The sequence below is a fragment of the Dama dama genome, chromosome 30 (genome assembly GCF_033118175.1).
Source record: "Dama dama isolate Ldn47 chromosome 30, ASM3311817v1, whole genome shotgun sequence".
NCBI classification, from domain to species: Eukaryota; Metazoa; Chordata; class Mammalia; order Artiodactyla; family Cervidae; genus Dama; species Dama dama.
Window position 1 is genome coordinate 24,963,189 of NC_083710.1, and position 13,378 is coordinate 24,976,566.

General features: G+C 49.8%; 2 protein-coding genes across 5 annotated transcripts in view; one reads left to right on the top strand and one right to left on the bottom strand.

Moving 5' to 3' along the window:
* WDFY2 (WD repeat and FYVE domain containing 2) overlaps window positions 1-9,106 on the top strand; it is a 184,354-nt gene extending 175,248 nt beyond the window's left edge. The window contains exons 11-12 of the mRNA XM_061133282.1: window positions 624-732; window positions 2,089-9,106. Coding sequence (XP_060989265.1) covers window positions 624-732; window positions 2,089-2,118 — 139 coding nt within the window. The 3' untranslated portion in view covers window positions 2,119-9,106. The remainder of the gene's footprint in view (window positions 1-623; window positions 733-2,088) is intronic.
* The window catches only part of DHRS12 (dehydrogenase/reductase 12), a 57,819-nt gene that overhangs the window by 5,359 nt on the left and 39,082 nt on the right, over window positions 1-13,378 (bottom strand). For 2 of the 4 annotated variants that reach the window (XM_061133283.1, XM_061133286.1), the window contains 2 exons: window positions 12,025-12,162; window positions 10,615-11,284 (listed from right to left, as the gene is read on the bottom strand). The exons of 1 other annotated variant lie outside the window; for it this stretch is intronic. In XM_061133283.1, the coding sequence (XP_060989266.1) occupies window positions 11,175-11,284; window positions 12,025-12,162 (248 nt within the window). In that variant the 3' untranslated portion in view covers window positions 10,615-11,174. Of the gene's footprint in view, window positions 1-10,614; window positions 11,285-12,024; window positions 12,163-13,378 lie in introns of those variants that run through there. One more of the 4 variants, XM_061133284.1, reaches the window with a different exon arrangement.

The following is a 13,378-nucleotide window of genomic DNA, read 5'->3' on the forward strand; positions in this document are numbered from 1 at the left end:
CCGTGGCTGCATTTTGTATTGCTTCTAGAGCATCTAGGCAGTTACCAGCTTTCTTACTAAAAAAAACGCACAGCTTGAAAAAATAAAAAGCAAGTAACAGTGTTTGTTTATATATTGTTTTACTTGTTAAAGCATTAGAATGCCACAGAAAAACCCGAGTCTACATTTATACCAGGGTAAAGAAGAGAAAGAGGAAATAGCCCTTAGATGAAAGTAATAGTGTCTTAGGCATTTTAACAAGTGTGCATTTTTTAAAATTAAATAGACCAAAGTAGACTTTTATCAGCAAGTCCTTCTGAGATCAAACTTAGCAAAAGCATGATGGATTATTTTATTTTAAAGATTTGTTAACAGCACAGGTAGAGAATCTCATAGACTCAATCAGAGTAACAAATTTCTCCAAAAACTTTCTAAAGAAGCTTCATCATCTCTTGACCATTTTGGACAGTCTAAGAATCTTTTCACTCTTTTCATCCCCAGGAAATAAAAGTAGCTCTGAGGAGCATCTCTTAACAGCAAGGTCATTTGAGCCATTTGACTAAAAATTAGAGCTTAAAGTCACTCTAGATCTTCATTTATATACTCTGCCTTTCACTCCTGGAAACTTCCTTTGCTCCCTCCAGACGCGCGCCCACCGCGACCTTCCACGACAGTAAACATAACATCGTGCACGTGCACTTTGATGCGACCAGAGGATGGTTACTGACTTCGGGAACTGACAAGGTTATTAAGGTAGGACGCCATCATATTTTCGAAGCTTTCTGTCTTTGTTGTTTAGTCGCTCAGTTGCGTCCAACTCTTTGGGACCCAGTGGGCTGCAGCACACCAGGCTTCCCTGTCCTTCACCATCTCCCAGGACTTGCTCAAACTCACGACCATTGAGTCAGTCCATTTCCATCTTTGGCCCTATGTAAATGTACAGAAGCATCAAGACTGTGTGAGGTGTGCTCAGAAACTTTCTCTTAAAGCTTCCCCTGAGCAACGAGCATCTTTGAGAACCCAGTACACACCGCGTACAGTCACTGGCTATACACGCCAGAATGAGACCTGGCCCTCCCCTGAAAGGAACCGCTAGTCTCCTGGGGACATACTCTTAAGAAGACAGTTAATTATTATTAACTGTCACATGTTCAACAGCCAAAAGAGTAAAACGGACAAGAGTTACTGGGAGAGTTCAGGGGCAGAAGATGGTGCTACTGGCCTTGGCTTCGTGAGGATAGTAGGTTTTGAGCCGAGCATTGGATAAGCCAACAAGTAATAAACAAGATCTTTTCCCAGTGAGATCAGTTAATCCAGAAACAGTCCTCCAGGGCCTCTCCAAGAACTGTGCTAGGCCACTTGGATTCCCTGCCGGGGCCAAAGCCCAGGACTGAAGAGGCCATGCCCACGTCATTCTCTGAAGCTCCCAGTGGCAGACAGAGGCTCACCTGGTTCACTGAGGCCAGCTTCCTGGGCCTCTTCTGGTTCCTTTGTGGAGGCAGCCGCAGGATGAGGTGGTTAGAATAACCCTCTTTGGAAGCCACCAGTCCTATGTGGCTTTTTAAAGTAAATTCTGGGCACCTGGGTTCCTTTATTTTTGAGATCGGGACATCTCGCAGAACTGTTTGGAGGATGAGATAAGATACAGAAAGGACTCAGCACATCTGGCTACCCATTTGTTGCCTGATAGTGTTACTTCCCTTCTTCCTTGAATGAATCTCATCTGCCTTTATTCTCCATCAGCTGGATTAAAACTTCCAGCTGCCTTTGTCCTTTTTTTGAGGGTTATGTTGAACTTTTTGATGGACAAGTTTACTACTGTATAGATTTATCCATGATGCTCATATAGTACTCAGTTCCTTATTAAGTTAAAAAATGCACTTGAATTCAATTACAGTGACTCCTTATACATGTGATATGGCTCCTCAACCCAGCTGAAGGGTAGTTCATCAGTGCTCAGTTGCTCAGGCGTGTCCCACTCTTTGCAACTACTCCATGGACCGTAGCCCGCCAGGCTCCTCTGTGCGTGGGCTTTTCCAGGCAAGAACACTGAAGTGGGTTGCCGTTTCCTCCTCCAGCTGTTCATCAGAGATCTTTTTCTTTTCACAGTTGTGGGATATGACCCCAGTCGTGTCTTGATGCCCCTTCCAGGCGCCAGAAAGACAGAATTTACTCAAGAAACGGTTGTTCTAACCCAAATCATGACTGCAGCAGTAAAGCAGATGTGCGAGTGGCGGGGGAGAAGCCGAAAAGCTGAGCTGAGCTTGCGTGTTGCCTGCACACGTGTCGGTGAGCGGTCTGAGCTCTTGTGAGGGAACTCTTTCAACTTGTTCATACAATATGAAAAGAGGATATTTTTTTAACAAATGGTTTACACAGTCTGGCTCTGCTCCCTTGTTTTGAGTATACCGAAAACTCAGCGTGGGGTGTTTTAAGTTTTACATTTGTCAACACTTGGTTTTAGCTGTTTCTTTGTGTGTTGGAGAAAGGAGTGTATAACTGTTCAGGGTATTTGGGGTTGTTGTGAAGTAGTTTCTGTGTTCCTCTTCTTTGGGCACGTATCCTGTGGTCTGCATCTTCTCCCTACTCAGCTTCTTCCACTGTTCCCCGGAGTGAACATATTCACAATTTATTTGCAGTGTGTCTGCTTTCGTAGGAGTCCCCCTCCGTTGAGAGATCTGGAAAACCATCCTTGTGGTTTTCCCAGCTGATTTCTTAAATTGCCCGAAGGATGATCCATTTGTAATGTCTAGATCTTACAAGAGTGGAAATGACCTTATGTTTCTGCCTCAGTTTTTCTCTTTCCTACATTAAAAAAAGAAAAAAAAATTGCTGTGAGAAAGCCACTCCCAGCCACGGAAGTAGATTATCAAACTCAGACCTTCAACTCTCAGTGCCTGGATCCTTTCTAATTCAGTGGGAGCTTTCTGAGCCTTTTGGGTTTTAGTTTTATTGACACAGCTCTCCTTCGCTCTTGATATTAAAAACAAGCAAAAGGAAACAACAAAACCCTGTGTCCTTCAAGAATAGTGTCTTTAAGATCTGTGGTTCTGTGTGATGTCACCTCTGAACTTGAACATGCTCATTGCTGTGAGGTTGTATGCTGCTTTATTCCTCACTGTCTGTATTTGCTTCCCCTTTCAAAACCAGATATTTAAAGATTTTTATCTTCATGTACTTTATCAGAACACTTTGCACGCTTTAATACTCCAGCCGTGTGATCTGAGACATAAAAGGTACTCAGTCCTACAGCTCATGCTGTGTGTTCCAGTTGGGAATGTACAGAAAAGAGGGGGAGGGGAGGCTTTAGGAAATGAACCTGAGGAACCCTGATTTTAGGGGAATCCAATCATCTTGATAAGTTGAGATATTCTTGTGTGTAGAGACCCCATTTGGGATTCTTACTTTCAACCTGTAAAAGGAGGATTTAAATGAGCAGCGGGCATGTGTTCTGTGCCCGCCTCCTTCTCAGCACTTTACCGGGACCACCTCATTCATCCCTCACCCATCAGGAGCATCAGGGGACCCCTGAGTCCTTGGGGTTCACACGGTTACACAAAGCCTTGCATATCACAGGCCAATGACTTGCCCTTCCTCATGTGAGCCCTACCTCTGCAGGGTCTTGTTCTCTGCTGACTTGACAATTGAGGGTAGTCGTCGTTTCTCCCCTCATGATCATTGATTACTTTTCTAACTGGGAGAACGACTCCCAGCCAGACTTGGATAACCCACCCCCGGCCCCCCGCCACCCCAACACTGACCAGCTGTGCTTCCTGGTGACAGACCTCCTCGAGACGGTTCTGCTGCTGCAGCTTTGGGGCACAGGACAGTAGGCATGCCCCGTGCAGCCGTGGTACATGACAGCCATGACATGGGACATCAGGGCAGATCAGCCCACGTGACCGTACTCTGAGGCTGTGGACACAGACACACCAATGTGCAGAAGCAGTTACCACTTGCCACTCAACTGCCCCTTCCACCCTACCCTTGCTGGCCATCAGTGAAGCCATTATAACTAACCTGGGTCTCTTCTGCATGGTTGTGAGAGAGCTTTAAAAAGGGAATTCAATTTAAAATATTCAAATATCTGTTTTGTAGTTTACTACTAGAACCTGGAGCCACTTACAGAGTTGTCCGTAATAAAGAACGACGTGGTAGACATGAGTAGTAGAAATGAATGGCTCTCTTCTCCCTTCCTTTGGAGCATGGCCTGAATACAGAGAGGCAAACACAGTGTCGTGGAGGCGGTGGGTCAGGTGCCCAGCAGACCTGACGTGGTTCTGAGTTGGGTCTAGATGAGCTCAGATCACACTGGGGATGCTGATTGTCCCCGCTGGGTCACATGTGAGCCCATGATCGCCCTGGTCTGTGACCCCACACTTCAGGCCCCCCGCCTCCTCCCAGCATGGCTGCACCCCTAGCTCACAGAGCCACTCAGAGGTGGAACCTCCCGGACACACCTCCTGGTGGTGACAGTCGCAACCAGTGACCACAGACATGTCAAGGTACCCATTGCGCTGCTCTTTTATTTCTCCTCATGTGTGTAGGTGCTTTAGTTTGGTGAGAAGCACTTAGCATGCCAACTATGTGTGTTTATAATACTGTGAATCCCTGAGTATTACATTCCCACCACCATTTGTGTAACTCATCGATATGTGTTGGTGTTGGGGTGCCTTCCAAGCATTTTATGGAATAGAGGCTTCATTCATTAGGAGCAAAAGCTGGCGCCAGCACTTGGCTTGTCTCCTGTCTGGGTTAACTCTCATCACTCTTGTTTTACCCCACTGGAATTGCACTTTATATATATATAATTTTTCTTTTTGCTCTATTGCTTCAACATACAGAAGCTCTGGCAAGTCAAGCCTAACACGATCAATGCTGGGAAGTGGCACACTCGCACATACCATGCCTGTGCCTTTTATTTGGTAGGACAGAACCAATCCCACGCTCTGTTTCTCCAGAGAAATGATGTTCCTGGACCCTTTAGCTGCCTGGGTTGTCTCCACAGCAGCACAAGTGGTTTTAGATGAAGTACTTGGAGTCATGTGTCTTTTTTTTTTTTTATGAGATCAGTCAACCATGGTGTGTTTCTTACTGGATTGTTTGAATGGTATGCAAAGAATTGTAAAATCACAGAACTAGAAGGGACTCTTCAGACCTCTAGAACGTTCCAAGCACAGTCACACCAAGCAGTGAGATATAGTTGAGGTATCGGCAAGGGGAATCTATAAGAGTTTTGGAAGAACAGTTGTTTTTGAACGTGAACCCATAATGGCGTGCGTGGGAGGAATGACTTTGAGGCTCAAGGCAGGGAGCAGTCAGAACTGGGTCTGGTCCTCTCATCACAGGCAAATCTCATACCTCCCCTGGCTCCGAGTGGGTGGGTTCGTGCAACGAGGTGATCACTGCAGGCCTCCATCAGCCTAACCAGCTTCCTGCGCCCGCCCCCACCGACCTCTCCAGCCACGCAGTGTAAGTGGAAATCAAGGGGCACTGAATCTGCACCTTACCCTCTGTGTGCAGGTGGGCCCCGGGCGAGTCTCCTCATTGCCCTTCCTGTGAAATATCGCCTTTTCCTATTTTTGATACTCATTTTTTCAAAAGCCTAATTTATTTTTGCTTGAAATTACTCAGATTTTAAAACCTGAATTTTACCTTTCAAGCAAGGGATTTAGTCTGAACTGTGCATCAAAGGTACCAGACGTAAATATCCATTAAATGAGATCCCTTTGGTTTTGCCTTTTCATAGTAGTATAATTATAAGTGACCTTGTCCACTAAGATTTCTGTTTTAAAATGAAAGAAAACATTTTGCCAATGCTTTTTGGCATTCTCTCTCTCCTCTAGAACAAAGTTAAGTTGCATTTTTCTGGATGTGAGGGTGGCTATCTATCAACGTAATGGGGAAACACAGAGATTAAGTCCATCCTGAGCATCGAGGGATCTAGATGACTGTTGAGCCTCTTAACTCTCATAGTCCAGCCCTTTGCTGGACTGCCACCACATACCAGGCTTTGAACCAGGCCTGGGGTCAAGAGGTCCATTTTGTGGTTTGGGCAGAGGCCACACAGACGAGTTGGTGTTCAGTCGCTCAGTCATGTCCGACTCTTTGCGACCCCATGGACTGCAGCATGCCAGGCTTCCCTGTCCATCACCAACTCCTGGAGCTTGCTCAAACTCATGTCCTTCGAGTCGGTGATGCCATCCAACCATCTCATCCTCTGTTGCCCCCTTCTCCTCCTGCCTCAATCTTTCCCAGCATCAGGGTCTTTTCCAATGAGTTGGCTCTTTGCGTCAGGTGGCCAAAGTATTAGAGCTTCAGCTTCAACATCAGTCCTTCCAATGAACACTCAGGACTGATTTCCTTTGGGATGGACTGGTTTCATGTCCTTGCTGTGGCTCGTTTCTGTGCCATATGGTGACTCTGGTGACAGAGGGTGTGGGGTCCCATCCCAGGAGCTACACAGGTACTCTTGCACCCACAGGGGAGGGGGGAACCCAGCAGAAAGGACTCCAGAGCTGAGAGTTAAATGAAGAGTTGGAATGAGCTGAGGAAGGACCTGAGTTTCCAGGCTGTGGAAGCAGTGCCAGCAAAGGCCCAAGACCTGCACCAGCCTGGCACTGGGGTCCCACCCAAGGTTTGGAGCTCCAGAGTAGCGCGTGTGCAGCTGCAGTCCTCATCTCTATCAGACAAGATGCTCATGGCTGCAGGCGGAGGGAGGCAGCCCACAGTTCACCAAGCACCTTTACCCAGAGGCTTGCCAGCCAAGTCCAGTCTTCCTGCAGCTGAAGCCAGTTTCAAAGTTTCTTTTTCTTTGGAAACACCTGGAATTATCTTAAAAAGGACCCCTGGCTAACTAATTTTTGAACTTTGTTGTGGGGCATAGCCACCTACTGGAGGCCATGAGGTGGGGCTGGAGACCACTGCTTGCCTGGTTTTGCTCTGGACGAGCTTGTTGTGAGCTCAGTCGCTAAGTCATGTCCCACTCTTTGCGACCCCATGGACTGTAGCCCGCCAGCCTCCTCTGTCCGTGGGATTCTCCAGGCAAGAATACCAGAGTGAGTTGCTTCTCCCTTCTGCAGGGCTTCTTCCTCACCCAGGGATCGACCCCAAGTCTCTTACATCTCCTCCATTGTCCGGCAGATTCTTTATTACTGTGACACCTGGGAAGTCCCTAGATGAGCTTACAACATACTAATCCCATTATTTCCTGGGGCGGTGCGGGGGCAGGTTCGGCTGCTCTCCTTTGAAACTGGACAGCCCTTGACCTGTGGAGGAGGCCATTCTGGACAGCAAAGGCCGTGCCCGCGTGTGATCTCTCCATGAGCAAGCAGACCACTGCTGTCCTCATTTCCCTCTGGCCTTACATCGCTCCTGCAGCAGTGGGTCATCTCAGTACAGCGTGGTAAATGTGATAAATGCTCATGGCAGGGGCACTCGCCAAGGGAAGGGAACATTTTCCTCAATTCAGTGACTGTAAAAGGGCTCAGTAGACCCAGCTGTACAGAGCCCGGGGCCCTCCCACCCCATGGTGAGCCTCGGTCCTTCCTGCTACTTGTACTGCACCCACTGGCCTTTTTCTTCCAGTGCCCGAGTATCGTATGTCCGTAACTTAATTCAGGAACATCCATGTTCGTTTTTAACCTTGAACTCAACTTCACCATCAAGAACTAGATACACACCAACCCTTAGGTTTTTAGTTTGTAATTTTGCCTTTCAAATTTATCCCTTCCACGGAGAAGCCTGTCTGGGCCTAACACAAGAAAGCAGGGTGTAAAATTAGATCTGTCCAGCACTGGAAGGGGATTCCTCCATTGTATGTCTTATGCCAGGGAATTTTTGAACAGCAAGTCCATAGACCCTTGTCTGTTTGTAGTGGAAAAGATGTGGAAAGGAGATTAAAAGCCTTGAGTAAAAGTTGAATTCGATGATCATGCTTAAGGTCCCTTCCAATCTGTGATGCTATGATTCTATGACTGTTGTTACTCATTGGACTAACCCAACCTTTAGCAGTGACCTGCCTGCTCATGGCTGACTTAACTCAGGTAAATGGGAGTGTGTCCCACTGCCTTTGTCTGGTGTCACATCAAGTAAACAGCTGCCTGTATTTTCCCAACTAGAGCCCAGGAGGTTTGAAAAAAGTTGGAGAAGGCAGAGGTCAATCATGGTACCATCTCATTAAAAACAAATACCTCAGAATGTTCACTTCTGTGGATCCAAGTGTATCTGACTTTCTTGTGAGAGAAAGGGAATAATTGCAGGTTGGTTTAAAGGTTAGATTTGGAATGCGACCTTGATATTTAGGATCCTTTCTCCTCCCCTACCCCCACCCCCGTCTTGGTTCTCTGGGAAGCATGAGAGAGTAAATTGTAACACAAAAATGGGAAATGGTTTGAAAGAAGTCGTTCTCTTAAAAACACTCTTCCCTTCATTTAAATGGATGGCTGCCTTATGTTAGTAGCATATGAAGTATGGACCAAAATACTTGTGTCGCTGGTAACCGATGTACACTTACATATTTGTGTTTTACGCCATCTGCCTTTTTTTTTTCAATGTACTGTCATTTTGCAGAAGAAAATATATGAAAAGTACAAAAACTGTTACTAACTGGACAACCGGGAAGGTGCTAGCCCCACATTCGTGCCTGCCTCCCACTGACTCCATAACCAGGGACAAGGACACTTCCATCCTGCATGCCCATCAGCCTGCAGCCCAGTCGGAACCTGGCTGCCACGGCATGTTGCTTTACAAAATGTCTTTTTTTTCTTTCTTTATGAAATGAGATTCTCCAAGGGGTCAGGCTGAGAATGTCATAAGCCCAAAGCTGGAAGAAGTTTCTCAAACGTAGTTCTAGCTGAACCCCGTTGGCATCGCCACGCCCTCTACCACCAGATTCCACCAACCAGACCAAGCAGTCTTGACATTGACTTCCTGAATGTGACTAGGTGGGAATGAGCCAGGATTTCCCACAATGTTAAACGTCTGCTGAATGTTGTGAATGTTCCTGAACTCTGCTCACTTTCCCTCTGTGCTTCCCTCTAACCGAAATGTGTGTGTAGCCATGACCTGTGTCAAGACCCAATGCAAGCCACCGCCACAGTTTAAAATAAATCTCTGTGGAAACCTTCCTGTGGTCGTGTTATTGTTGTCGAGCTGTGCCCTGTAACCACGTGCACCCCAGCAGCCCTGCGTCACTGTTCACCAGGGCTGGCTGAGTGGCCCTTTTTGTTTTATCTTTCACATAGTGAAAAAAAAGTGAAAGTCACTCAGTCATGTCCAATTCTTTGCGACTCCTTGGACTGTAGCCCACCAGGCTCCTCTGTCGATGGGATTCTCCAGGCAAGAATACTGGAGTGGGTTGCCGTTTTCTTCTCCAGGGGATCTTCCCAACCCAGGGATTGAACCCCGGTCTCCTGCATTGCCGGCAGATTCTTTACCATCTAAATAATGAGGGAAGCCCACATATGGCTGCTTCAAGTGTGGTTGATAAGCTTTGCAAATGAAGTGAGAGAGGACTCAGGAAAAATACAGCCAGGAAACGCCTCTATAAAAACTCATGAGACCCAGGACTTCCCTGGTGGTCCAATGGTTAAGACACTGAGCTTCCAATGCAGGGGGTGCAGGTTCAATCCCTGGTCTGGGAACAGATCCCACAGGCCATGTGGCACAGCCTGCCCCCACTGACCAAAAAAAAAAAAAGCATGAGGCCTATTTATGGATTAAAAGTGGGAAGCAATCAATGGCTTGTGCTGTGCTAGGTCGCTTCAGTGGTGTCCGACTCTCTGTAGCCCACCAGGCTCCTCTGTCCATGGGATTCTCCAGGCAAGAATACTGGAGAGGATTGCCATGCCCTCCTCCAGGGGATCTTCCCTACCCAGGGACGGAACCCTCCTCTTACATCTCCTTCCTTGGCAGATGGGTTCTTTACCACTAGCGCCTCCTGGGAAGGGCCAGTGGGTGGGGCAGCTGAATTGCCCCCTCCTCCAGCCTGCCTATCAAAGCACGGCCCCACTCACACCCAGCACTCCAGCGCCCCCTGCTGTCCTTCAGGAAGGGAGAGATGCAGGCTGGTGAAGCCGGTGCTCACCGCCCTTCCAGGCCGACCCACCAAAAAGCCCCTTTCTTGGAGCTCCCTGGCTAAGGGCCCGATCTGAGCACCTCAGGCATCTCCGAGGCCCGGCAAGGTGGGACTGGCTGAGCTGTGCCCGCCCCTCCCCGGGTCCTCCTCCCTCGTTGGTGCCGAGTTACGTTCATTTCCCCTTGAACTTCCAGAGTGTATGCAGAGCTTTCCTAAATCTGTCCACCAATTGTGTTAGAGCTCTCCCTGGTTCCACCAAGACATAAAATGCAAATAATTTAAGTTTTACAAAAAAAAATTAATAAATAAAAGTTTTACCAAACGGCAACACCAGGTTGCCAAGTGCATAACTGAAGCCGCTTCTAATCTTAGCACCTGTAAGCCAGGCCTCCAGTGACTGCTTGTAAATAAGCACTGACTCGGTTCCGCCTTGCCCCTGAAGCCTCAGGGCCAGGCCAGGGCAGTGTAGCACCCTCTCCTTTCCCCTCTCGGCCCTGCTCCCCTCACACTGACAGTGACACAGAATCTTTAAAAAAACCACACTCACAAATCAAGGCGAGATTTACACAGAAGCAGCTACTGCGGAAGATGAAGGTTCACTTGCTCTCAGCCACCATCCTATGTATTTTAAAATAAAAGTTTCCATTCCTGGGCTCCTCATTGCTACAGGGGGTAATCTTTAGGGGGTTTTTTCCTTCCATGAATTTTAGCACACTTGTCAGTTAAATGCTGATGTTAGTATCTAACACGTATCAAGTCTTAATGACGCACCGGGCTTTCTGCTAAGAGCGTTACAAGTGGTAACTCACTGAATCGTTACAACCACCCCGTGAGGCAGGGAGCACTCAAATCTCCGCTGACAGGGAAAATGAGGCCCCCAGAGGGTAAGTTAACCCAGCTGCAGTCCCATGAGGCGGTGGTGAGTCAAGCTTTCAGTCCTAGGCTTTGTATATGAAGAAAGGACTAATTTCTGTGACTCCTGATGGAGAGGAAACAGCCGTGGAAGATGGGCTGGGCTAGGCGGGGAAGGAGCAGTGGTGTCTCCTCGCTGGCCACTGGTCCGCACCTTGCCGCATTTTCTGAGGTGATTCCGGCCCAGTGTTGGGTCTAGCCTGGGCTATTTAAATCTCCGAGCCAGCTCTTCCAAGATCTCAACGAGTTTCTCCTCTTCGGCCGGTGAGGACGACGTCCTCGCAAGAGGCAAGTGTGTGGGCGCCGGTTTCCGGTCTATAGACGTGAGGGAGAAAAACGAAGTCGTGAGCGGCAGGGCCGGGCCTCGGGCCAGTCGTTTCACGGCCACCTGCCGGGGGGGGGCCCACACGGGAAGGGGGTCGGCCGGCCCTGCGCTCAGGGTCCGCACGGACAATGAGGTGCTGCAGAAGGGAGGCCAGGCGGCAGGCTGGGCGCCGACACTGTCGGCAGGACTCCAGGGGCTGGCTGGTGGGGGTCGGGGCCGGGGAGTGTGGAGTATTTGGGTCCCCAGAGCTCCATCCCGGCTCACGCAAGCGCGGCCACCTCCGAGGTGGGCGAGAACCTCCACCCTCTTTGCTCAGCCTGCCCCCTCTCTCGGGCCTGCCTGTTGGGATCCCGCCCAGGTAGGGAGCAAACGCTGAACAGATAGCCGCCCCCCAGCAACAGAAAAGCATAGATTCACTCCCAGGCCCTGGGCTCCCGCAAAGGAGCTTCCAATCTCCCAGCCATGCCCAAGACACTGAGGTCGGGGGTCACAACCCCAGGACTGACTGCACCCTCACGGGACCCACCGCGTTCAGGAAGGTGGATGCAAAAAGCCGGGAGTGTGGAGCCAGAGGTGAGTCCCTTCCCCAGATAACAGGCAAAGGAGCCGTCCCCCCACGGCAGACCAGCACATCACCGGGAAGGGGGACAGCCTCTCCCCACCTGACTTCACGGAGAGAGGAGGGTCCACCTCCAGAGACCCTCGGGCTCTGGTTTAGAGAGAAAGTCACCTTGGAAGAAGCAGCCGCTGGGCTGGGAGGTGGCAGCGGGGGCGAGAGCCAGCCACAGCACGGTGTCCGCACCCTGGGCCTCGGAGCGCAGCCTGGCCCCCAGCCTGGCGTGGAAGCCGGGCATCGACAGCCGCACGCCTGTGGGGGGGGCGGGGGGGAGGGCGGGCACACAGACAGGGCCGTGAGGACAGCACCCTCAGCCTCAACTGAGCTGGCTGCTTTAATACCAAAATAACCACGCGGAGATGGAATGAGATCACCAACTGCCCTCTTTCCACTTCAAAACAGCGTCCCTGCAGGCTGTTGGCCCAGACAGGCCTGTCCCCCGGGAGCAAAATCCCCTGGACCTCCCTGATTCCCATCCTAAGAAATGAGGGTCACACCTGAGGCCAAAAGGGCATCAGACTCCCCCCCCCCCCCCCCACCCTTCCTGGGGGACCCATCTCTCTCTCTCTCAAGGCTTCTGACCTCTCCCAGGATCCAGGTTGAGTGTCCTTCGGGCTGCGAGAGTGTTCTCTGCTTTTTCAGCGAGGCGTGTTGGAACAAGGGAAGGGACTCTTTCCTCCCTCTCCGTCGTCCTCCCCAGCACTGGCTGCAGGCTATACCCGCCCCCCCCCCCCCCCCAATACACACACCCATTTGCCCACAGACCTCGGGAAACACACAGTCTTTACAGTCAGCACTCTGGGAAACACAACTGTTCTCTCATGAAGCCAAAGAAAGCAGAGAAAACAACATTTGAAAGATGTAATGAGATCAGAGGATTTCAGAGAAAGGATCATCTAAAAACTAAAAAATAAACGTTTTTTTCTTTTTCCCTTTACAGAAACAATACTTGCTTATTGTGGGAAAATTAATTAGGGAATACTTCTGATGAGTAAACAGAAGAATTTGAGTCCTCCGTTGGGCTTCCCAGCTGGCACTAGTGGTAAAGAACCCACCTGCCAATGCAGGAGACGTAAGAGACGTGGGTTCAATCCCTGGGTCGGGAAGACCCCCTGGAGGAAGGAATGACTACCCACTCCAGCATTCTTGCCTGGAGAATCGCATGGACAGAGGAGCCTGGCGGGCTACAGTCCATGGGGTCAAATGGAGCTGGACACGAGTGAAGCAACTTAGCGGGCACACACACATCATACCACTCGGGGAGGACAAGTGTCCGTGGGCTCGGGCCCTTCCCCAGCCCTCCCTCTGCACACGGAGGCCCAGTCAGCGGCCTCTGAGAAGCCCAGTCTTCACCCTGTGACCTGTGGACCAAGACAGCTGACCGCACCCTGACCCAGATGCTGGACTCAGGTGGTGAGCTCAGAGCGCAGACTTGGCCAGCGCACAGGTTGACGTGAGGACTGTCAGG